The 27,195-nt window shown below is 35.5% G+C and overlaps 1 protein-coding gene across 2 annotated transcripts in view; it reads left to right on the top strand.

The window, feature by feature from the left end:
* Positions 1–1,540: 1,540 nt before the first annotated feature.
* Ald1 (fructose-bisphosphate aldolase) overlaps positions 1,541–27,195 on the top strand; it is a 106,918-nt gene continuing 81,263 nt past the window's right edge. For both annotated transcript variants that reach the window (XM_090406322.1, XM_090406321.1), the window contains exons 1-2: positions 1,541–1,695; positions 15,240–15,350. In XM_090406322.1, the coding sequence (XP_090262448.1) occupies positions 15,242–15,350 (109 nt within the window). In that variant the 5' untranslated portion in view covers positions 1,541–1,695; positions 15,240–15,241. The remainder of the gene's footprint in view (positions 1,696–15,239; positions 15,351–27,195) is intronic.

Here is a 27,195-nt window from a genome sequence, read left to right as displayed (position 1 = left end):
GTACAATGGCCTTTTGGGGTAGCAACTTAATAACTTCATTTGGGAGACCGTCAGGTCCAGGAGCTTTTTTTATTTTTTAAGTTTTGTAGTTTGTCGTAGATTTCGGCTGGAGAAGTAGGTGTGAGTTGGCTAGTACAAGTATCACACTGTTTTAGTACGTATCTGACGTAGCGGTGGATTTTATAAATATGATTGAAGTTCAGGTTATCATAAGATGGACTGCACTGCTTTTCAAAGTTTTTGACTACAGTTTCAACTTTTTCAGCATCTGAGTGAACTATGCCTAAATCTGATTTGAGAGAAGGAAGAGTTTTATTTTTGATATTTCTTAAGTTTCCAAATGGTTTGATCACTGGATGAAATGGAAGCTAATTTATCTTTCCATAGTTTGTTTCTATGGGTCTTCAGTTTATCTCTCAGTGCACTATTCAATCGGTTGAGTAACTTTTTATCCTGGGGAGCCCTGGCATTAAAGTATCTTTTTCTTGCCTTATTTTCCCCCCTGATTAAGTTCATAAGATCTTCTGGAAGTCTTTTAGGCTTAGAAGTAGGCGTATTTGAGGTGATAGATGATAAGGCTGCATTGATTTGTTGAGTAAATTTATTGATTGCAGAATCAATTTCTTCTTTAGAGTTAATATGAGGAACAGGAACAAAGTAGTTTGGGAGCACATTGGATAGTTTTTCCCAAGGTGTGAAGTGTGAGGAACAGTCCCTTCTGATTGCCTAATTGGAGCAGAATAGGGTTGTGGTAAGAGGTTAATTCGTCAAGTGAATCCAAGTTGTACTGCAATTTGACATTTTGGAGGACAGCTATATCTAGGACGTCGGAGGAGCCAATTGGACTGATATGAGTTTGTATAGAAAGACCAGCCACAGCTATGAAATTGGAATTTGAGTAGTTAAACAGTATTCGGCAATTTTTGTTGGTGATTTACTGTTCCAGACAGGATGTTTTGCATCGAAGTCTCCAGCGATGATGACCGGTCCTTTTACTCCAAGGATGGCATCCAGATCTGAGGTCAACAATGTTTTTGATGGAGGGTTGTAAGCAGCAAAAATTTTTAGGTTTCCAATTGAGGTTGTGAGGACATGAATGCCTGTGATTTCGAGGTTGGTGGTTGCAGGGTTGGTTATTGAATGATAGTTGATATAGTTTTTGATAAGGGTGGCTGTACTACCTCTTCCTCTATAGTCATGTCTGTCGTTTCTGTAAATCTGTTACTCTCCGATTTTTAGGTTGTCAGCAGGCCTCAGATGAGTTTCATTGATTAGAAATATGTCTGGATTATATCTATAATTCCTGGATTTCTAACACTTTGTTTTTGATACTGTTGGCGTTCCAAGCAGTAATCCTAATCGAATCTGGGGAGATTTTTTTCCTGTGCATCAGAGAGTGCAGATAATATGGATTAGGTTTGCTGTAAGAATCTTTTTGTAACATTCACTAATGATTTAATTCTTGCGATATATATAATTGCGCTTTGCAATGACGCCCTCTGTTTTATATCTGCCGTTGGCTGAGTAATTTTCGAAAACGTCCAATGGTATCTCCTTCTTGTTCCCCAATGTGCCCGCCCACATTTCACTGTGATTTAAACAAGAAGGTCACCTTCAGCTGTCCTAGGTGGCATTCTGTTAGACAAGTAACTATCCTGTCCGTGTAGATACTTACTGGTGAAACTCAAGAAAAAGGTAATAATGGATTTTTGTACATAACAGTAATGTTTAATTTGCTTAAAACTATATTTCTAGGTTGTTTAGTTATTATTTTATCATATTTCTTGCTGTGCAGCAGGTTAATATCAGCTGATTGTAACTGCGCAATTGTTTTTAGTATTTTACCTGCTCATTTTGTTTATTTATATTTAAAAAAAATGGTATCTTATTTGGAGACTACTGACACTTTTTTTCCCCGTATTATTTTCTCTTATTCTTAGTTAAAATAAGCAATCTTTTGACTTCTTCTTCCAAACAGATTTAAATCTTTTCAGTATATTGTATTATCTGCATTCGAAACTACGGTTTTTACCCATACATGTTTCGTAACTTCCGAAAAAGAAATTTTAAAATATTCGGTGAAAGAGCAAGTTGACCACCTAGTGATTCCGCGTAGTTAGGAACCATGTAATGCAACACTTTGCTCCTTAGCTCTTTCATACATAAGGGATGGGCCGGGGGGGGGGGTTCCAACAGGGACTAAAGTTGGAAATGCCCACTGAGATACTACAGCAGTTATGAAACTTTATGTTCAAAAGTTTAGGCTAAACTATCCGCTCAGGGTGATTATATATACATTTTAATTATTGTTTTCCTAATTACTGTTTTGCCGACCTGGACTGCCAAACGAATAGCGTTATAATAGAACTGTGTAGCAGTATTTGAATAACTGCTTCACTTGGTTTGTTATTCAGAGGATAGGGGAGGAATTACTCATGCTAATGAATGAATGAGTGATGGCTATGAAAGTATTTATAGAATACTTCCATTCATAATCTAAGACAGGGTGAACATCTGTGTGAAAGAAAATAAAGTGTTTTGGTGAGCGACAAGATATCAATCAACCTAATTGGTACTTTTGTCCTAAATCAAGTATATTTAGGAAAACTGTAAGGCGGGGGGGGGGGGTGCCCTATGACTGTGGCACAATTTCAGTAGGTGGACAGATTTATGTAAGCCTTGGGTGAACGAGAGCCTGATTTCTTGGTTATTGATGACTTAATACTTGACATTTGTTGTTTTGGAGTGAAATAGGATGGAATTTTGCATAGTGCTGAAATTAATATGGTTATCAGAATCTCTTAAAGAATGGTTCTGGTGTGATAAGGATTATTATTGTGAGAGTCCAAGAACCTATAATGGGAGGGCACTCCATACAGTCTGTGCCTTGCCTCAGTATTACTTAGTACTCCACCCTTTCTGCATCACATAATCTACCTTGTGCCATCACTACCCATTAATGTTATGTCATAAACCATGAACACATTGTTCCATCCTCTGTCCATGAATAGTATTTTTATTTGTTAACTGCATGTGTTCTCTGGCTGATTTGCCTGTATGTAGGATAGTTTATGGAGAAAACCCCTGCTATCTCCATATGAGATCAAATACTCTTCAGCTGAATAATTCTTTTCATCATAATGAGAACTGAACTCTGGATTCCCCCCCCCCCCCACCACACACACGTGCGCACAAAGAACATATTTTCCTTTCTTTCAGCTTCATCATAGAGCTGTTTAGAAGTTTGATTTTTATAATGGAAGATTTGTGAAATGAGAAAAATAAGTGCAATGTACTGCAACATCATCAGGAAAGCTAGATTTGGACTGCTCTCTGCTGGAGAAGGTCGATATTTACTAAAAATAAAGTAGTTAGATCTAACTTGCAGAACCACTCCTTAGTTGAGGACAAAAATCCATCCACCTGTTTCATCACCTTAATTTCTAGCTAGCAAGAAAGCCAGTAGATAGACTGCTTGAAGCAGTCAAAGATGACCCATATGATGGAAACTTACCTAATAGGCCTTTTTATGCCAGATATCAAATTGCCTTTTAGAGATATCAAGAGCAGTTACTAGATATCCCCAGTCTTTTCCATGGCATTTGTCCAAAAATAAGTAATCTAAGCAACAAGATTGCTTGTTGATCGGTAATGTGGAAACTATACTGACAATTGGTTGATGTTTTCAGGGAAGTTGACTATTAATGGTTTTCTCTATTAATTTATTACTTCAGAAATAACTGAAGTGAGAAATTGAATGAGAGCTGTTTAGATTTGCTTTTATTATTAATGGATAAAATACAGGCATAATTTTCAATATGCAGCATAGCTGTCAGTAGGAATAGGAGAAAATAAAATAAAAAGGCAACCCAGAAGTTATCTCTGACCATGGATTTCAGAAAAACTGAGATCAGAACTCGTGACTTATTTTTTAACGGTATTAACAACAACTAACAATTTTATCAAAGAGATGTTTTTTTTTTACTGCTTATAACTCGGCATCATCAGAGCACAACACTTGTACACGTGACAATGAGTGAGTGAAACAATACAATTGCAATGGACAAAAGATCTAAAGGATACATCTCTGACCACAGAACTCAAATATCTGCATCATACATTCTTGACCAATGGCTATAATCCCTACAAAATAGATAAAATACTACATAGTCCCATTACTCTGCCCTCCCCTAATACACAAAAACACAACATGACCATTTCTATTCCCTATGTCAGAGGTACATCAGAAAAGATAGCCAAAGTACTGATGAAGCATGGCTTTCACATCACTTTCAAACCTCGTGTCAAACTAGCAACTCTGATCCGCTCACCTAAGGATAAACTTCACCCTTTAGCACACCCAGAAGTGTATGAAGTTCCCTATGACTGTGACTTGGCCTATTATGGGCAAACAGGAAGATCAGTTAACATTCACCTGGAAAAACATGAAAAATACATTCGCTACTATTACTATGGCAAGTCAGGACTGGCAGACCATGTGTTGGACAATCCTTCACATAGGATTAGATTGAAGGAAATGAATGTGCTATTTAGGAGTCATTACAGATCTGAAAGATTATTTTTTGAGTCAGCAATGGCTTTGAAGAATTCTCCCAACCTTAACAAATAGGGTTGCATTAATTTGCCAAAAATCTGGGAGACTTTTATCATAAGAGAAACTCCTGCATAGCTGTTTTTTTTTTCTTTTTTTTTTTCCCCCCTTGTTAGAGGGTGCCAAAAATAGGACTTTTGTTCATTGCAATTGTATTGTTTCACTCACTCATTGTTGCATGTACAAGTGTGTTGTGCTCTGATGCTGAGTTGAAATTCAGCAAAATATAAGCAGTAAATAAATCGTCTCTTTGATAAAATTGTTTGCTGTTATTAATACCATTTAAAAAAATTAAGGCATGCATAACCATCAACACCTAAGCTTATCTGTTAGATTGAGATTGGAACTGGGAGACTTTTTTGGACAAGATTTTTCTGATATGTTTCTGTTAAATCAAAGGAAATATAAATAAATGGGAGGACATTAAGATTTTTAAAGCAAAAATAGGAAAAGTAAGAAGACTGGAGATTGGCTTCTGCCAATGATGTAGTAGAACCACTTACTGAATGATTTTTTTAAATCAAAATTTCTTAAATATTCAGTTTTTAGGGTTACTTTTTATCAAGAAATCTTGCCATTATGCAAAAAAGTTAACTATTTCACTAGTTAGCCAAATGGTGCTCTCCATCCTATAAGCTATGGATGGAGAGTACAAAGAATACTTTGAATATATGTAAGGGAAAATGATTTTTCATTATCTTGTTCAACTATAACCCTTCACGATCATCTCCATATTTTAAATCCCTGTGCAAGATACAAATGCAAGGTCCCAAATTCCTTGTGTTGGTGGTGGTGGGGGGGAATTGGAGGGGGAGAGAGAGAGAGAGGATTGGAAACTTGCATTGTCTTTATGTGCATATATTCATATCACATTTTGGATAGAAAAATGATCGATTGATGTAAGGATCTTAATAAATATATTTTTGCATGTTATCACTTGCAAAGAGTTAAGTCAGACATTTACTTAGTCTTACCTGTTTCTTAGCAAAGTGAGTTATGTTCTCAGATTTTAAAATGTTTATCTGTTTTCATTTCCAATCAATATAATTGCAGATGATTACATTCTTGACAAATGCAAGACCATAAATAACTTTTCACAAGAATGTGTATATGTATATAAAGCAGTGGGTATCTAGATAAATGGTTGGTTGGTGATGCCAGTCTGAGAGCTGTCTTCAGTGTGCATTGCTCCATCCCACTGACCATAACCACCACCAGCTCACAAATCTTCCTATTTAAAAATGCTTACACATTTTTTGTGAAAAAAAAAAAAATTTAATATCAAAAATTCATTAATTTTTCATATATTCTAGAAATGTTTTGCTGGTATTTTTACATGTAAAAAAACATTTTAATCTTCGTTACAAATTTGTCTTTTTGTCTTGCTTATATAGCATCACAAAAAGTTCCTCTTGCAGACTACTTGGTGACGCATGACCTTTGTTGCTTGTGAAATACCACCACCTGGCTTATTGGAGGCTTGAAATTGCATAGACCATGTTTTGGTCTCCAGAGCAGGGATTCAGGTTTCTGTTCCTTCCTCTCCCTCCTCTGTGCAATGGGAGCGATAACCTTCAAGACAATGCCAAGAGACCCATAACCTCCTCTTTTCAATGGTATATCAGTTAAAACAGTGGTGCTGCAGGCTGGCTACCATTTAACGCACAGACCTGAACCTGTCAGTAACAAATTTGGAGGCTTCCTGATCAACTGGTGTATAATATGTGGCAGGGTCCCCCACCATATATGTGATCTGGCATAGTATGTGGCAGGTCACCTGAAGAATGAGTTTGAGAAGTGGTATGCAGGAGACACTGTCGCAGCCATGTTATGGTAAGGAGACTAGTCACTCTTTGTACGGATGTTGTTTTTGTCATGTTCAAGAGTATCTTCTTTTGCTGCATGTCCCTACTTGATCCTTCCATATGACCATGAACAAACTAATAATGAACTTTACAGTGACACTGCAACAAAAAGGAATCTCTCATAAACTAACTACAATAATCAAAAATACACATGCACACTGCAACGAATCGCTACATACAAACCATGCCATAATCTCCTCATTAAAAACTCTCTTTCATATCCACTTCACTAACATCCATGGCATTGATATTAACATAAATGATATTCACCATCACTTAGTCACCCAGACCACCCTCTTGACAGAAATTTAGATGTTATTTGAACCAAATAACATCTACATCCACTACTGCCCAGAGCCTGTGTAGCTCAGTGAATGTGGCGTTTGCACACCACGGTGCTTGACCACACGAAAGAAGACTTTTTGGTTTCGAATCTAGTTGGTGACTAGAGGAAATTTTTCTAAGCCTTTTTTCGACCGGTTCCTGAGTTAGTCCATCTCTGGCACAGGCAAGCGGGCTTTTTCTCCCGGAAACTCTGGTTTTTCATCCCGGAAACTCGAGAAAATTGACTGTGGAACCCACACTATTTCAGACATTAAATATATTATGTTAGGGACCACGAGATGGTAGCACTTGTTGAGCCATCTCTCTTCACTGCGTGCCGCTTAATTAGTGATAGTCTTGGGCCAGCTGTCTCCAATTAGGTACCAGTGGAGATTGAACTGCCCACTCAGTCTCCAAAAGTTAAATGGGACTAAAACGGCCTCGCCTACTCCCTATATGGGAATAATAGGCATTAGCTGATTTTTTGACCCACTACTGCCCATGTTCACCTTGAGTGTTCAAATTACATACTACACAATACAGTTACTTTCATTGCATGGATGGCACTTGTGCCTTTGTAAGATTAGCCACACTCTGGCATGCTATGTGTGTAATCTAGAATTCCCTACTTTTGACCTTCTCTGGTTCAAGGTTTCCTTGTCCCATGTAGTAATATTCATCTGCTACATTTACCATTCTCAAAAATGCTAACTACTTGTATCTCTTCATATTCTTCTCCATGAAACTTGACCATCTGCAGTCAAGCTATCCAAATAGTGAAGTCATCTTCCTAGGCAATTAATATCTACAAATCCAACTGGCTTCCCTTTACCAATGCCACCCTTTGAGCTGCACAAGAGGAAATCTTTGCCATCTACCTACACGAATTCCTGACAACCCTCTTCACTCACCCAGTACTTTGGATCTCTTTAATTCTTCCAAATGCACCATAGAGATTATCCCCCCCCCCAACTTAGAATCTTGTAGCGGTCTCCTCTCTCACAGAACACACTTTCTCAGCCACTCTCAGCTTCTCATCCTCTGGCACTATAAAGGCACCAAATGGGATGACCTCCAGAACTTCTGCTGATCTGACCCTAACATGTTGAAGAAATTATCTTCACTGGCATGAAGACCTTAATCACCCATTGTACTCAGAATCATTATCAGCTTTCCAAGTACTAGTTCAACAGAAAATGTATCGGAGCAGTTGAAGAAAAAAAAGTATTTGAGCTTATTTAAATTGTATCAAGAATTCCAGATTCATACTTCGGCATATCTAAATCCAATTTCATAAAGACCAATAACAGAATACTTGCATTGTATAAAATCTGCAAATAGAAGCTATGCCTTCTATCCTTTGCTAAGGCCATTGAATGTAACTTCTGCTCACTCACTTTCACATCTCTCATCCTGAGGCACCAGTTACTTCACCCAAGAATAAAGCTGGCCTCCTAGCATAATTGATGACCAAGGGAAACCACTGTCTACCATACTGAAATCCCAACACTGCATGTAGTTTTTTGACAAAAAGCCAACCGAAAATTATTAAATAACTTGGATTGGACGGCATCTCTCCATTTGTTTTCAAACATTGTGCTCCAGAGTTAACCAAACCATTACCTGTCCTGTATTGTCTCTATAATTTAGTATACATAGCTAGTACATGTGGAAGCAATCTCATATCCATCCTATTCCAAAAAGGGGAAATAGATAGTCTTCTATCAAACTACAACCAATTGCCATCAACCCTCTCCTCTCCCAAATAATGAAGAAAGTCGTCAATAACAAACCTCTCCACTACCTAAAGGCCCATCACTTAATCAGTGAGGATTTTGCCATTCAAGATCCACTGTTCACCTTGTAACTTGCATCACCTAACACTGGACACGTGCATTGGAAAAGTTCAGTAAAACTTGTGCTGTCACTCTTGACATTTCTAGAGCTTTAGATTCTCTGATATCAGGGTCTGCTGAACAAACTACATCCTTTGACCTACCTGCCATCCTTTCTAATTGGATTGCTAGTGTTGGATCCTACTTCGTCTTAATCTATACTCTGGATCCGACATGTTATTTACTACGATGTTCTTAACCTAAAAATAGTTGCTAGTTGGTTTCTAATTCAAATATAGAGAAAATTTATATTTATAGACTGCGCCACTCTATGTCTGAATTAGTTCAAGAATTGAAGAAAAATCAACCTTCAACTCTCTCCTTGAATTATACTGGCTGAGTATATTTGACTTACTTAATTTACCTGCATTGGTTCGAATATTTTATGAATGGTGCAGTAAAAGAGATTCAGGCAAAATACATCTTTTGATTAACAAAAACAAACATTTAATTTTAAAATCACAAATTTTACACTTAAGATCAAATCAGTAATTAAGTCATTAGAAACACTTCAGCCTTTCTGATAATACTGTTATACAAACTCAGACAATGGTAAATTTGTCATCTCTAATACAATCTTCTCTCAGTTCCTTAAGTTCCAAAATACAATAAAATCGAGTAACACCGCTTTACAAGCAAGCACTTCTAAATTTTCACTTCAGTTAATCTTTGCGATAGTTACTGTTAACATAAGGAAATTCTAGGATGAAACTTGCACACATCTTTGCATAGGAATATTAATGGTTGGAATAATCTTACTGATAATCTTTTTTCTTCACCTACTTATACGTAAACACTTTTTATAACTGTAAACACTTAAACAGTATACAGCACTCATTAAATAAATCTTCTAAGCAATAACTGAATTAATCGTCGGTCACTATACACATAAACAAACGTTCTTGCATGAAATACTACTGATCTCTTATGAATTAAGGCAATACACAATAATTCCTTAACTTGAGGTTTTATATGCACTAGACTTTATTTAGCTGTTTGAGTGACTTGCCAACTCGCTATTATCGCACTCTGATTTCCGAATGCTGGATGCTCCGATTCCAACCTAATGCCAATCTCTCTCTTATAAATCTCTCATCCTCCCCCTTTTCCAGCGTTCCTCGCTTTTTATATCCGTTCTTCCCGCCTCAATTGTTCACATGATTTCTTTCCAAACTCTTTTCAATAAACCTCACACGGTGTTCCAAAACGTGCTCGCTCACTTACATATGTTTCCATGACAACAAAACAAAATATAATAAAATTGAGCTATTACATAACGTTAAACTTTACAAACAGGAATAAATAGAGAATATTTACATTTCAAATAATGCGCAGTTAAATTATCAAATACAAGTTCTTATAATATTAACATAGTAATAATTAAAATAGCTTGATAATATTTTATCACAGAGTTTTTCTACTATTAATACATACATTCTTGATTAAATAATTAAATATTAGATAAAATTAAAGGTAGTTATATGAATATTAAATTATAAACAAGTGATTTACATTAAATAATATTTACAAATGTAGCCTTTGCCATGGTGGATTGTTGGATTCTGAGGAGAGTATTAATAATTTAAATTTCTCTTCATTCAGAATCCAACACTAGCTTCCTTTCTGGTCATTCTCTGCATGTCATGGTTGATGGTGCCCTTTCTTCGGGCTTCACCATCAGTGCAGGAGTGCCATTGCTTACTTTCTTTCTCTTGTACAAAAATGATCTACTCAGTCTTCACTAATTCTATCCACAGCTTTGCAGATGTTAGTACTTTTACTCATTTGACTGAGAACATGCAGTACTCTAACCTCCCAGGCTACAAGGTCATCTACAACTTAGTGTCTTGAACATTGATATACATACTATCCTTCAATGGGGTGAGGACAACCTTGTCATGTTCAGTGCCACCAAAATAGCCTTGTCTTTTTAAAGTTTTTCCACTTGGTTATACTATAAATTAATGATACCAAGAAATTATATTCTTGGTTTAATCCTTTATCCAAGTGTAAGCAAACAAAGTTTGTGCCTGAAATATTTTCAGGAATGGGACAACTTGTATATAGAAGCTAATAACTTCACATCACTTGCCTTAGTATTATCCCATAATGCAAAGCACATATCCTTACAGACGTGTATTATGGGAACGATCATTATCCAGATCGGTTTCAACCTTTATTGAGATCTCATTAGTGGGAGCCAGACCCAGAGGTGATATGATACTAAGGTTGAAGTAATGCAGAACTCATATTTTCATATGAGTAACCAAAAGGTATCAATTGGATAAAGGATTAAACCAAGTATATAATTTCTTGGTATCTTTAATTTATAGTATAACCAAGTGGAAAAACTTTCAACAACTATCTCTAATCCAGGGTATTTTAATAATAAGGTGTGATACCTATTTGGCTACTCGTATATGAAAATATGACTTCTGCAATACTTCAACCTTAGTATCACCTCTGGTCTCTCTCCCACTGATGAAACCTCAAAGGTCAAAACTGGTCTGGGTAGTGACCCTTCCCATAACATATAGCATTATACATGTCCTCAAGGATATGTGCTTTGCATTATGGGATAACACTAAAACAAGTGATGCGAAATCATTAGCTTCTATATACGAGTTGCTCCAGTCCTGAAAATACCTCTGGTGCAAACTTTGTTTGCTTACACTTGGATAAAGGAGTAAACCAAGAATCTAATTTCTTATCTTTAATTTATAGTGAATCTTGCCTTTTTTCTCTCTTGCAAAAGTGCTCAATATTATATAGATTACCAGCCAAGATCAGATCTCTCTACTCAGACTAATATTTACCTCCAATCTCTCCCAGCATAAACACATCACATCATTAGCCTCCACAGCAGCCAAGAAACTAGGCAGCCTCTTTTGTTCAAGAGGCTATTTTTACACCTAACTCTTAACTATATACCCATGACTAGAATATGCTCATATGTTTGGTGTGATGCACCTAAAACTGCCCTTTAAATCATTGATGCTGTCCAGAGGTGAGCAGTTAGACTCAGATGATCCTTCTCTTACAGATTCACTCAGCACATATATCACAAATTCTCATATGGAGATAGTAAAGTTTTTTTCCTCCAAGAAACTTGGATTTTAAAATTTTTCATCTTCTATACAGGCAAATCAACCATCGGAACACACAATTTACAGACAATAAATACTGTCAGTGATGGGTGGTAGATGGCATTGATGGTTGTTGTGTATAATAGAATTAAGTAGTAGGGGAGACTTTTCAGCCCTCATCTGCATCCCCCCCCCCCCCACACACGGCACTAATGTGCTTATAGGCCTCTCCACCTCTCATGTGTGGAATTAACATAAAAGAAAAAAAAAACATTCTTCCAGACAATTATTGCTTATCATGGATTACATTATATTCAAATTTCTTTGAGAATATCTTTAAAACTCTGAGATAATGCATGTCACTGGAAAATTACAATGGGAAGTTAATTGTAAAGTAGGAAAATAGGGAGAAAGTGCTTTAGTGGTGCAAGGCATGGGTCAGAGAAATGAGAGAGAGGACAAAGACTGATATTTAAGGAATGAAAGTTGACCTGGAAATCTCTCAATGGAGAAGATCTTATTGAAATTATATTATGAGCAGCATGGGAATGTTAGTTGTATCTGTTAACTAGTTTATCTGTGATAGCAATCATAGGCTACTGAGAGGAAGAATAAACATCAAGAGCAGTGACAGAACTGTACTAGAAAATTTTGAAGAGGAGTACATACCAATACTTGAGGTAGAAAAAGTTTCAAAAACTTGAAATGTGGAAAGGCAGCTGCAGTAGATGATATTCGACCAGAAATGCTGAAGTATAGAGGTGTAAAAGTCTTCTCAGTGTTGTTACAAAAAGTTTTTGTAATCCCTGAAGATGTCTCTGTGACAGAGATGAAATATTGTAAGTATTAAAATTAGTTTTAATCCTTTCTCAGTGCTGTTAATGTTCCATTAAACCTTTAACATGAAATAATAGAAAGAAAGTTGAAAAAAGTATGAATAAATCAGAAGTCGTATTTGATAGAATGGAAGAAAGATTCAACCATAATAGTTGTTTCCAGCAGGGATAGTTGACATTAGGATAATGGTGAAGATGCACTCTAACAGTTTATCTTGTACTCAAGAGTATTTTAATGATATCTGTTCATTAAACAGTGTCACATTTGTGCATGCTTTTGAACAACTTAGTTTTGAATTGTAATTTAATTTTTATTGTGAGTGCTCTTCTAGGAAGAATCTAAATGGACTCTTCTATCTCTGCCAACTAACTGTGAAATCTTGCTTGCCTACACTGTAAGATCCTCTTATTGTTTCAATCTTTTTTTTTAAGATGAGCTTTATAAACTCAAGCAGCTATATATAAGCTTGTCCAGAGCATACTTTTACAAACGTTCATGACATACTTGTTCTCAGCTTGGCCAATCAAGCCAGCTTATTTTCATACTTGCAATTCCATAGGCTAGTTATCATCTTGGTTATTGACTACTAGATTTTTCACTTGTTTTTCTCATCTTGAACCTAAGTGATGATCATACATCTGTGTTGAATAATCCAAATGTGGTCACTTCATATTCTGCCAGGTTGTGCCTAGATGAAGTCTCATGTCCTGAGAGACAGAGGAGGGGACTTAATATATGTGAGTTGTGTCCAAAAGTTCTTCATCCTTGCTGCATGCCCTTGCTCTATAAATTTTCTCAATATTTCACTGCCATGAGAGAATGGCATAAAAAAAATTAGTGTCACTGCAGCTTAAAATCTCCCATAAAAATGCAAATAAAAAACAATACAAAGGTACCTTCAAATAACTAAAACAGTTTTAATGTTAAATAAAAAAAAAAAAAAAAAAGTACAAGCATCTAAATGCTTAATATCAATGATATGCATTACCATTTCAACATCCAAACTTGATTATTCTTCACTAAATAAACTGTCATCTGTAAGACTCCAGCTTACTTAAACTAAAATATATTCAAAAAAGCTGTAAAAGATAACACAAACATAACAGTAATGTTAAGATATGTAAATGGTATATACCTTGTTGGAGAAAATGCTGAAGACATTGGTATAACATTTAGAAAACTCAAAACTACTACTGAAAAACAAACTAGGATTACAAATCAACCAATATAAAATGGAATATTTGTATCCAGATATCAAATCACAGTCAAACTGAAAATGACCTGAAATTTAAATATGCTTGCTTCTTTCAGATATCTTAGAGCATTTGATTACTTGAGATAACAAAATTAGTACAGAAATAAAAGCTAGAATTCATGCTTCCAATAGATCTTATCATTCACTACATCATTTATTCTATCCAAAATTCTGTCAGAGTTAAAAAAAAATAAGTATAAGAGACAATCATTAGACCTATTATTTTATGTAGAGAAGAAACTTTGAGCATAAAAGCCAAGATGCAAAAGCCTCACAGATCTTGGAAAATAAAATCCTTAGAAAAGTATGGATCTGTAAAAGACAACACAACAGGTGAGTAGAGAAGACATAATCAAGAACTGTATGAACTCTATAGATCCCCACTTCTAGCATATGAAATCAGAGTATACAGATTGAGATGGCTTTGGCATGTGGAAAGAATGGGGTGAGGAGAGAATGGCTAAACAAGCATTCAAGATGAAGCGTGATGTAAAGTGACCTAGAGGCAGACCTCAGAAGTGCTGGGAGGATAATATCCAAAAAGACTTAGCTGAGATGAGAATCCAGGATAGGAGTGAAAGAGCTCAAGATAAAAACGAATGGAAGCAGATTTTATATGCAACAGAGAAACTTAGAGGTTCAGCAAGGCTGAAGAAGAAGAAATCCAAATTTCTTCTTCTTCAGCAACTGCAACTTTACCTAATAATATATGTGTTCCTCTGTTCCTAATAATAAATTCATTAATTCGCTTAGGCACGGACTCTACCATTCTAAGAACACATTTTTCTTATTTCTGGATCTCAAAACCACACTTCTATAATGGATTGTATTAAGTTATCCTTTGTATCACAATTTAATTTTCCAAGTCTTTCACTATGGCCCACAAATTTTCTTTTGGGTTAATTGTCAGAGGAGTACCTGGCCACTTAAGCAATTGCATGTTGTGATTTTTGAGGAACTCTCTCACTTTTTTTGAAGTGTGGCATGTAGCAAGATCCTGTTGGAATGTCGTTCTGGATCTGACACCACTTTTTTCTCCAATATTATTTATGTATCGGTCACTTTTCATCATACCGTTCACAGGCACAAGCGATCCTGGACTGTTCACTGGACTGAAATTAACAAGAAAAAAAAAAGAGGAAAACTATCTTTAGTGCACTCGTGGCGCTGATGTACTATAGGTTCCCAACTTTTTTTAAGTGGGAATCACATAAAGTAATTTAAAAACAGCTGTTTATATTGGATTTCTTGGATTTTGTTTTTAGAATAAATTATCATTATGAATTAAATAAATGAAGTTTTTAACTTGAATGCTGCAATAATGATTTTATATATTATAATAATTCCATGTTTTAAAATATTTAGGGATGGCCCACTTCAACTATTTACCTGAAGATGTTCAGCAGGAGCTGCGAGCTACAGCTAATGCTATCATAGCTCCAGGAAAAGGCATTCTAGCTGCAGATGAAAGCACTGGTAACTTATGTTAATTTAACATTAATGTACTATTTAGCATTAGTAAAGATTCTTTTAGTTGAACGTGACAATAAATGTAAATCATACCAAAAACATTGAAATGATTTTCCACTTATGTCGATAATGATTTAGGCTGTCAGAAGGAAAAAGTTGAATTCAGTGTGAATATCTGAACTGTTTTATGACATTAAGAAGAATGAAGAGGGAAATTTGAAACTGAACTTTAAATTGCTGACAGCAAGTTGCAGCTTTTGGTTTAAAAGGACAAGAGAAAAATTGTAATTACACAATGCAGATTCCAATTTAGATAGTAATGTGGAAATATCTGTAAGAAATTTATTAGAAATAGAATGTGTTTCTGCCTTTTGAGTGAAACAGTGCACTGATATGAGGATGATAAGCAATCTGTTTTGTACCTCAGCACTATATGATCTCAAATTGGAATTAATAAACACTGAATTCATTCTTCTGTAACACTATGCATATAAGCACAAACACTATGTATTTCATATTTTTTAATGTGAAATACATAGTGTGCAAGTAGAAAAATAAAATTCTTGGACAGACATTGTATTCGGTTTCTGAACACTCTCATCGCTTGCTAAAACACCAGTTAGCTTTCTGAGTATATAGAAAACCCATTCACATGGACTGCTATGTGCATTAAACCTTCTCACTAGAGGAGTACAAAGAATGAACATCTTTAGAGGCTCTTCCAGCTTCATGTTTCATCACCTATCTAAGAGTTTGGCTATTATCCATGTGTGTGTATGGGGCCGGTTTGCCTGTTCTAGGGGACAAAAAAAACAGAGATTCTGGTTGAGAAAATCCCTTGCCTCCATGCAAGACAGGCTAACTCACTTTCATTGGAAAGAGGCCAAATAAAGGTTCCTCACATCATGGATTGGAATTGAACCCAGGTCTTAGCTATGAGGGCTCTCTTCTGGCTACTAGAACCTTAAAAAGAATAAGAACAATTTCTTCTTCTTTAGAAGCATTCCTCCAGGAAATGGATTTAATAGAAAATGGGTTTTCTCAGAAATTTTCCACCTGAAAAACAGTTATGGCTGCTGTGTGTGTGAGAGAGTGAGGTGCTGCCCAAAAGTTCAGGGAATACAAATAGTGCACTTAAAACAGTTGTTGTAAAATGGCCTTCTGCTGCTATAGGAGGTGAGCAGTACCGTTCGTGAATTGGTATGCCATCAGCTGGCAAGCTGAGAGGTTGCATTCTTGGATTATGTGCTTTTTGTAACTTTGTTTTGCCAATTTTCTTCTTCAACTGAATGGCAGATTTTAAAGTGCAAAGAATCTGCATCAAATTTTCTTCGACTTAAAAAAAAAGCTGTTGCAGAAACCTGCTGAATGCTTCTGGAAATGAGCCAAAGCAAAACTTCGCAATACAAACACTTCAAGGACAGATGAACATCTGTTGACAGCATTGACCATTCTGGATGATCGATAAGCATGACACTGGAAAACATTGCAAAACTGTGATGCTCTCCTTTCAGATCCTAGGCAAACTATCCATTATGGTTGTGAGATTGTAGGACTGTCACATGGAACTGTTCATTGCATTTTTGTTGGATGTTTTGAACATGACTCATTGCTGCAACATTTGTGCTGAGCAACAACCAGAAGGGACATCCTGTTGCTGTCTGCAGGGAACTCAAAGATCAAACCAGAAATAACCTTAACTTCACCTATTCCCCTAAGATGAAATTCTTGCTGGAAGGGCATCGTTTTAATGTAATTGAGGAGATCTAGGCAGGATTGCAGATATTGCTCAATACAGTCCCACTTGAGAACTTTTAGGGATCCATGGATCATGGAAAAATTGCTGGGATTGCCCCATGGGGACAGTGAACGGAAACTAGGAGTTAGGGTAAATAATTTTCTTTGTTCTGATTGTTTGGATGGTGCCTCACATATGGTAACTGCATTCAGAATTAATTTTTAAACTTTTTAAAAACTTTTTAAAAAATGCTATTTGCATCTCATATGTTAAAGTTGTTTTGAAGAGATCTGTTAGAACCTTTAATCCAAATGAACTGTAATATTTAGATTCCCCCTCCCCTCCTCCTGCACACACCAAAATCTTTAATTTTATCAAACATTGAAGGACTTAATTTCTTCTCCATCTCCTTTATAATCAGAAATACAGAGGATTCATTGTAAATGTGATTTTGAATATTGTGACTAAACAAGGCTTATAGCAATTATAATCTTGCAGTTTTTCATATATTTGTGAAGTTTTTTCTACACGAGTCATTTGGAAATATTATATCATGCATTGCATGCTAACTAAAAGATTTGTATCTGGCATAGTACATCTGTTTCACAAGACCAAATACTGATATGAAAAGATGAGTCAAAGTAGCCAGAAGTTACTATACATTGTCTAAAATATAGACAGCATAACTTGAAGTAAACTGGCTAGTCAGAAAAGATGTTTCAAAATGGAAGTTAACATGCATTCAGATAAAGGACTTTATTCTGACATAATGCTGGACACAGGTCTTCAGCACACATCACTTTTCTAAATAGATGTGAATAATAGTTTTTTTCACTTGGTTATAATTTAAATTAAAGTTGCCAAGAAATTATATTCTTGTTTAATCTTTTATCTAAGCGTAAGCAAACAAAATTTGTGGGTTATGAAGTATCTGACTAGGCTACTTGTATATAGAGGATGACTTCATATTAATTGCTTCAGTATCCCATAATGCAAAGTGCACATCCTTTTTCATCATCAAATTCCTGCCATATACTCTCAAGGGGTGTACAGGATATGATATACTACATGAAAAAATTACATCATTACTAACTTCCTATCTACAATTTTCCTCCAAATCAGTCTGTTACTTGTCAAGACTCCAACATTATCAGATCTTGTATTTCTATCGTCTAAGGCACTTTGTACCGTATCAATCCACCTATATCTTGGTCTTCCTCTGGGTCGTTTTCCTGCCAACCTGGCAGTGAACACTTGTTTTGCTAATCTTTCCTCTCCCATTCTATTTAAGTGCCCATACCACCTGAGATTAGATCTGTTAACACATTCCTGGATGCTGACAATGTCAAGTTCTTTCCTAATATCCTCGTTTTGAATATGAGATAGTTCGCCCACTGATTTGAGGTCCCTCGAAACTACTGCGCATGTCAGAAAAAGGAGAATCCATTCCGATAATAGGGTAATCAGTCTGTCTTCTGGGATGTAATAATAAACAAACTGAGTTTGTTTATTATTACAGGTCGGAAAATTTAGCTTTTCTTTTACGAACATTGTTGTTTTTAAAGTGTAACTATTTTGCTTGTATAACAGTTGGAAAAATGTACGTAGAGTGTTAATACGTGCAAATACTGCGTTCTACATAAAACATGTCACTTCGCTCCATGATAAGTTTCCTTTTATTCTGGGACTTTTTAAAACAAAATCTGATTTCATGAAGCATTTTCCTTAAAGTTTCTCTTTTCCAAGGAAAATTAATTTTTTCTTTAAGCACAGGAATCAATTTCGGAACAGTTGGCACTCTTTTCTCGACTACGTAAAATTTGTGACTAGTTCTTATAATGTCTACATCAAAATCATTCAAAGCTACGGTTTCGATCGTTTTCTTTCTCTGGCGCTTTTTTTTTTTTTTTTTAGGAGATTTAAATTTTGGCGCTTACCTTTGTTAAATTGTGAATGAAACTATGTTGTGTAATTTATTTTTTTTCATTCACATTTAACATTGCTTATTATGTATTAATCATAATTTGTATAAAGATTACTTATTGTTCCTTAATTGAAGATTGCTATTTAAATATTTATTCTAAACTTAACCTACTATTAATTTATTATATAATAATATGTGTAGAAATTTATGATAACTAAAATATATATGTAAAATAACGAAAAGTGTATTATAAATAATCGTATACGTAATGAAAGAGCTGATTAAGTAGCTCAAATATTCTGTTTATTCTTATTTGTGAAAATTTAATGTTATGTAATCACTTATGTAAGAGTAGAGCGTTGTATTACATTAGCGAAATGTTTACGTTCATGCGTTGTCATGGAGACGCATGAAATAAACAAGCACGAGTCGAAGAGTGCGTGACCTTGGAACCAGAAAGGAGAAAGGGGAGGCAATAAGAATTTTATAGAAAGAAAAAAAAGAGTTTTGCGGAGCCTGAAGGAAGGTACGATACAAGCAAAGAAGTGAAAGAAAGATTATAAATTCTTTAGGGCAGAAATTCAAGAACATAGTATTTAGAAGTGAGCAAAAAACGCAGTGAATCTTATACTCAGCTGCAAGTGAAATCAGCTGTGGTTATAGAGGAAAATTGATGTCGTAATCGGATAAATAAAGAACTGAACATTCAATGGGAAATTCTGATTAGTTCCAGTTAATCTTGGATTACGTCTTAATTCTGTGTTGCCCTGAGAAGAATATAATGAACTTGTTGTAGAAAAGTAAACAAGGAAGGATATCAGTACCTTATTGCTGTTTTTTTAGAGTAGTGAAGCGCGATTAACAGTAGTTCAGTTAAAGCGTTGGAGATTTTTATTTAATATGTTCCGTTAGCTCAAATGAGTTAATTCATAAGTGTGCTCGCAATAAATTGATGTATTGAAGATTGTATCTGGTAAGAGTAGTCATACATGTTTATTTATTCTAACATTAACTATAGCGTATCTTAGAAGTTCAAGGTCCGAAATAAGATTGCTTGGAATAATGCCTACCTTGATTAGTGCCTGCTGTGAATTTAAACATTAAGTACTACTGATAGATGTGTGTAAACTGATCAAATGAGAAGTTTTGTTTTATTAACTTGAGTTAAGAGAATTTATAGTTTTGAAGCAGTGAATTGTATGTTAAAGTTTAGAACATTGAATTGTAATGAGTGACTTAGCAAGATGCATTAAGTCATTTGTATTGTTTCATTTAAAAGTAGAATTCTTGTATTTGTTATATATCATATATTAAATGTTTTATTTTGTTAATCTAAATATTGTGTTTGCCTGAACTCCCTTTTATTGCACCGTTCATAAAAAATTCGAATCTTGCGGGTGCCCCAAGTAGAATAGTAAATAATTCGGCCTAAATGAGAAGACTACTAACTTAATTAAGAATTGATCCTACTGTTTTATATAGACTAATCTAAAAATAGGGTGGCGCAGTATAATTATAAATTTCCCTACTTTTGGATCGGTGATCAATTTGCAATTAGTTGTTATATTGATAAGAGTGACTTGAACCAAGATGGCGGATTTAGAACATAACATGAAAATAGAACGTCACGACAAATGGCGCAGCCGTCGACAGGATGTGATTTAATCGATAGGAATTGAATTTAACAACTATAAGTTAAGAAATTGAGTTTAGTTTTAGTGATAACAATCATAGAAATACTCCCTAAAAATTAAAAAAAAAAAAAAAAAAAATATATTGAGATAAATAAATCACAGTGAACTGGTTATAATCTGGAGTCAGGCAAGGATAAAGGTTTATTTTAAAGTAGAAAGATTGTATTAATAAAATTAGTAATTTATTAATCACTATGGCTGTTACATTAAGCTCTGAAATGAATGATAGTGAATTTTTTCGTACAGTAAATCCGCAACAAGTTTTTCCCCAATTTTCAGGTGAAGAATCGGATGATGTACTATTTTTCTTTACCTATGTTGAAAAACTTAGAGAGATAGCTAGTTGGACTGATTTTCAATTGCTAGTTTTGATTAGAAGTAAATTAATAGGTAAAGCAAAAACATTCTTATATTCTTCTCCATTACTTCGGGAAACTTTTGAGTATTCCAAATTTAAGGAAACCTTGTTATCCCAATTTTGTAAACTTAGAAGTGTAGGTCCTAATTTATGGAAGTTACAGAAAATTATTCAAAAGGATAAGGAGACTGTTACTGATTTTCACAATCGTTTATTAACATTGGCCAACAGTTTGAATGTTACTAGTGAAGATAAACCTCACTTGGATTGGGCGATATTCCAACAATTCCGACAAGGTCTTAGGCAAGAACTGCGAGAAACAGCCTATGAGAAGAAAATTTCCACCTTAGAAGAGTGTCTCAAAACTGTCAAGGAAAGAGAACAAATATTGGGAGACCTTTATCCCTCAACCAATGTAAGTCTTGTTAATGTTGCGAATAAGACTAATTCTTCCTTCAACCAATCAGAAATAGAAAAGAGAAGTAAAGTTGAAAAAGGAAAAGCAAAGAATATTGGAGAAAATTTAAGTAGTGTGAACTGCATGACTGAAAATAAAGAGCAATTGGACAAGAAACTGATGACAGAAGTAAAAACTTTAATTCACCAGGAGTTGAATAAATTGAATCAACCAATATTAAGTAGTCTTGATGAAGTTATAAAGCAATTGTCGACTATTACCTTGATATCTCAAGAAAATCAAAACCCCACTACAAATAAAATTAATGAGATGATCAAACATGAAGTTGAAAAACAAAGTCAACCTATTTTAAGTAGTCTAGATAAGGTAATCCGAGGATTAAATGATGTTAGACAACAAATGTCTGCTATTCCTCAATCCAAGACAGACATGAAACAAAGAAATCCTGTTAAATGTTATAATTGCAACAAAGTTGGACATTATGCTAGAAACTGTTTTCATAACAAGGAAAACTATTATAACAACAGATGGAACTCAAAATTTGGATATATGACTCACAGGAGAAATAACAGAATTCAGAAATATCAAACATCTAATGAGAGAATGATGAGAATTAGAGGTGATATCCTGGGCTCTAAATGCGACATCTTATTGGATACAGGATGCAATGCCTCTACAATCAGAATGGATTATTTCCTAACCTTGAAGAACAAACTGTGGAAGAGCACTGCCAAGCTGAGACAACAATACCTGCATAGATCTTGCCAGGAACATTTAGTAGGGAAATACCTCTAATTCTCACATTCAGTTTTATTTCCCTTTTTATATGTGGGTACTATGAGAGCTCTACTCCAATCATTGGGAATTCGTCCCTCTGTCCAGGCTTTCTGAACTATGCAGCGCAGCCACTGTAAGACTTTTATACCATCATACTTCAGCATTTCTGGTCGAATATCATCTACTCCTGCTGCCTTTCCACATTTCAAGCCTTTGATGGCTTTTTTCTACTTCAAATATGGATATGTATTCCTAACTGCCTGCATGCCTGGTCAGTGCTTTTTACCACTGTGCTCTCATCACTGCTCGTTTCATTTAGAAGATTTTCCAAGTAATTACTCCATATTTGAAGGATATCTTTTTCTCCCGTTTTTATGTCGCTTTATCATCTCTAACTCCTTTTACAGCACTCTTTCCTCTATTCCTAAGCTTCTTCAACAACCTCCAGAATATTTTGCCACCTTCTTGATATTTATTTTCTATATTCTTGCCAAAGTCTTCCCATGACTTTTGTTTAGCTAGTTTTACACAGTGTTTAGCATTCTTGCATTTGTCTCTGTATTTTCTAAGAGCACAAGCTGACTTATTTGCCAGGAACTTTTGATATGCTTTCTTCTTTTCTTCACTGCTTGTTTAACTTCCTGTGTCCACCATGGAGTTCTAATTTTTCTATCCTTGCAGACAACTTCACCAGATGCCTCTCTAGCTAAATCAATCAGGGCTTTCTTCAAGACTTGCCACTGAATCTCCAAAGTTTAGTTCCTGTTTTCAAACTCTTTCATTTTTTTCTTCAATAATCTTTGTGTATTTTAGTCTACAGTTCACATCTGAGAGCTGCTCAACTTTTATTCGCTTTAAAACTTTCTTACATGTTATTCTTTTCAATATGAAATTCAATTTTATCCTGCTCAAGACCAAATAGTGATCGCTTCCAATTTCAAATCCTCTGTACACTCTGTTGTCCCAGGGAGAAAACATCACTACCAACAATAACATAGTCACTGAGACTTTTCTTATTCCTTGCCTCTTCTCTCCATGTGAATTTGTGCACATTTTTATGTTGGAACATGGTGTTAGCAATAACCAGTCCATGTCCTGAGCAGAAATCCAACAGATATTTGCCATTATTATTAGCTTTGCTCTTTTCTTCAAATTTTCCGAAAATATTTTTGTGTGTCTTGCAATCATTTCCTAGTCTGCTATTTAGATCCACAACAAGGACCAACTTTTCCTTTTTCATTGCATCAGTTGCTTTTTCTAAAGCATAAATTCCTCCACTTCTACCTTTAGTAGAGCCTTCTTTGGGACCATAGGCACAAATATGTCTGATTGTCCAGTTCTCCATTCTCATATTTGCCCACATTACTCTACTTGAGACTGCTTGCTATTCAAGAAGATTAGCTTAGTATTTTGTGTTGAATACTATGGCTACTCCTTCTTTTCCTTGATTGTAATTGCCTGAATATAACGTTTTGCATTTATTGCTCAGAAAGATCTTGCCAGTTTTTGTCTTTTTTGTTTCAGTCACTCCTATTATGTCGATCTGGTACTTATCTAATTCCTCAGCTAGCTCCATTTCTATCGTATGTTGATAGTACTGATCTTTAACTCTGGTGATGTTGAGTTGGTGTATGTTTTCAGATTTGTTGCAGTAGCTGACTTTTTGCTGTTCGCACTGGTTCCCTGGCGAAAACAAAGGGGGCCTTGTTTAACCGGGCGACGCTCCAGCTGGCATGAAATTTTTTCACATTGTACCATGATTTTTTATTTTGGTTTAACCAATAAGAATACAATTTGGTCAGCTAAATTCCAAATTGCCAGCCCATCCTCGTTCGTTCAGTATCCAAGTAGATACCCAACAGGGTGCACCACGAGAAGGTGAGGATTGGACATTAGGTCAGAAGCCAATGTTGGTTCTCCACTTTCCTTTTAAAGGCTATGTGGAGGTCTCCTCTCAGTTATACAGCTTTGACCCTTAAGCACCCCAGTGCATAATGCTGTTCATGGGAGGCTCACTACCCAGACCAGTTTTGACCTTTAATGAGGTACTGTTTTACTGCAGGGGGGGGTACCTTTCTCCAAAACTGAGTGACCTACAAGATCAATAAATCTCGCTGAGTGACTCTAACTACCAAACCCGCTCCAGGACAGAAAATTTGGTTCCATTCAGTGACAGGCAAAAACGTGCCAATGAGGAAAATTGCTCTGCTCCCTAAGAAGCAAGCTACAATCAGTGGAAGCTCAACTCAGAGATAACTGAGGTTGAATTAATGCAGAAGATGCATATTTCCAATATACAATGAAAAAGTTTATCACCTTGTTAAAATACTCTGGATTAGTCTTTTTATTTGGTTATAATTTAAATTAAACTTGCCAGGAAATCACATTCTTCTTTTTTTAATTCTTTATCCAAACTTTCTACTATCTCTAGTCTAATCTAAACTATCTCTAATCCAGATTATTTTAACAATAAAGTGGTGAATGGTGAACCTTTCACTACTTGTATATAGGAAATATGTGTCTTCTGCATTAATTCGTTCTCTATCTCTTCTCGGTCTGGCTCCTACTAATGGTAGCTTGTTATGGAGTAGAGCAGTGCTGTTCAGTAGCAGATTTTTGCCTGTCACTAAGTCACTGTCGAGTTTTCTGTCCTGGAGTGAGTGTGGCGGTGATCCTTTAGGATCACTCTTTTTGATGAAAGACTCCCCCTCTGCACTTCAACAGCACCTCAGTAAAGGCGGAAACTAATCTTGGGTAGTGGTCCTTTTCCATAATGCATATCATTGTACATGTCCATTGTACTTTGTTTAAACAATGCTTTCTTGGCAAGTTTAGCTTCTCAATTGATGAAATGCATAACACACGAATAAAAGTTAAATGTCTTAAACCAGGAAATGATAGCATACTACACAGTGCTGTCAGTTGTAAATTACTTATTAGCAAAGTGTTATTTCATTAATCCAGAGAGGAATTGCTGAGTGCCAGATCATGAATATGCAGTGGGCAGTTTAAAATATCTTTAGTGCCCCTGTAATGTGCTATAAGAACAAATGAAATGCAATTGGTCTTATTCTAAGAACTTTGTGCATGCTTTGGTACACAGTATTTGGTACTATATCTCTTTTGATTAACAGCTTGTCCATAGTGTACTTGATTTGTTATTCTGAACAAGGGGTTATTCAGAAGTGTACTGGTATCTGTCACATCATCCCTCTTTCTCTTTTTTGAGAATTTGTCAATGGCTGACACTAACAATCTGTTCTCAAAATCTACGTTCTACTCTGCTTTGCATCCTCTGTAATTTATCTGCATCATCCCAGAGAACCAGATTTGTTTATAGTAGTTCAGGTGATATATAAAGTCCTTGTGAAGAGATGAAAATCTTTGCAGTATGGCCCATGAACTTCAACTGCTTAACTCAATGATCCTTAACCTGATCAGTTTCTTTTAGTATAATTCCACCAGTATTATATGCAACTGGATATTTCAATATACCAAAGCATATAACTTTTTATCTACTAACATTGAAATGGCAGTCAATTTCACGTTACCCAATTCCAAAATTTCAAATGTTACCCAATTCCAATGAATAGCAATAGAATGACTAGTCCACAGTGCACCACTGGTCACCTTAAATTTTGTAGAGTCTCTCATACTCTACTTTTTGATATGTCAGTTAGCAATCCTCTTATCCATGCTAGTAATTTATAATCCAATTCCATATCCTCCAATGTAGGATAAAGTTATGGGAAGGCAAAAGCCTTAAGGCCGATAAGTATCATAATACATCCATTCCACTTGTCTAACTCACTCATAATGTTATAAAATATGAGAGAGTTACTTAAACTTGGTCTTCTTTTAGTAAATCATTCTGTTTATTGTACATTATAGATTCTTTCAATCTATTTCTGTATATTCTTCTCACTTTTTTGAAATTCTTCACCACCACTCCATAGATACTGATAAGTTGATAAGCACATCAGTTTTTGTACCAGCCTTGTGGAATGGAATTATCATACATTCTTTCACTTTTGTAGAATCTTCCCTGTGCTGAGACTCAAATTATATAGTCAGGTCAAGGGTACACTTATTTCAGCTGAACACTTTTAGCATCCATGCTGATATTTCAGCAGTCTTTATTGCCAAATTCTCATTTGGTTTATGCAACATCTCTAGTAACTCCTTATACATACACTTGAGTTTTTTCATGTAGTGTATGGGTATCAAGGAGTTCCACATTTTACACCAGGTGTTGACAGCTTGCAAAACGGGAACTGTTAGTTGAACAATCACTTCTTCATCTGCAGTAGTTATTTCATATTCATTCTTTCTTTTACTTGCAGCATGGATAGGATTCTTTTTCTTTTTTTATTTAACCTTTTTTCTTTATTTTTCTTTTATTTTTTTTATAGTTTTCCCTGAATGTTTATAACTCTGCTGGCCTGCACCTTATTTTCATCTGTCCTCTTTATGCAGATGGTATACCTTCCACAGGTTTTTATTTATTTATTTTATTTTATTATTATTTTTTATTAAGATTCTCTTGCTTAATAAAATTGTACTGTATTCCATCCTATCCTCTTTTATTCATTGGTCTGCATGGTTGGCCTAGTGGCTATGAGCTTTGCAACCATATGCTTGGGGAAGGAGTGTCCTAGGTTCAATTCCCATCAACGATGTGAGGAGTTCGAGGATCTTCCTCAGCCATAGCCAAGTTAGCTGGTCTTGGGCATGGACAGCAGGGTTTTTTCCCTTGCAAGCAGGCAAACTGGCCCCATGAACATATGGATACAGTCATGAATATCGCCCTGAAGGGGATGCAGCAGAGGAGTGGTGAACCGGTTGCATTAATACGCCAGTAACCCCTCATTAGAAGGGGACTCACCTCATCCTAGATGGATGAGGATAGGATAGGGTTTATTCATTGACTTTTGATGACACA

The sequence above is a fragment of the Typopeltis vanoorti genome, chromosome 16, assembly GCF_054136105.1.
Source record: "Typopeltis vanoorti isolate ZY-2024b chromosome 16, IOZ_Tvanoo_1.0, whole genome shotgun sequence".
Lineage (NCBI taxonomy): Eukaryota > Metazoa > Arthropoda > Arachnida > Uropygi > Thelyphonidae > Typopeltis > Typopeltis vanoorti.
The sequence above is the reverse complement of the archived record's forward strand: the minus strand, read 5'-3'. Positions and strand labels throughout refer to the sequence as shown.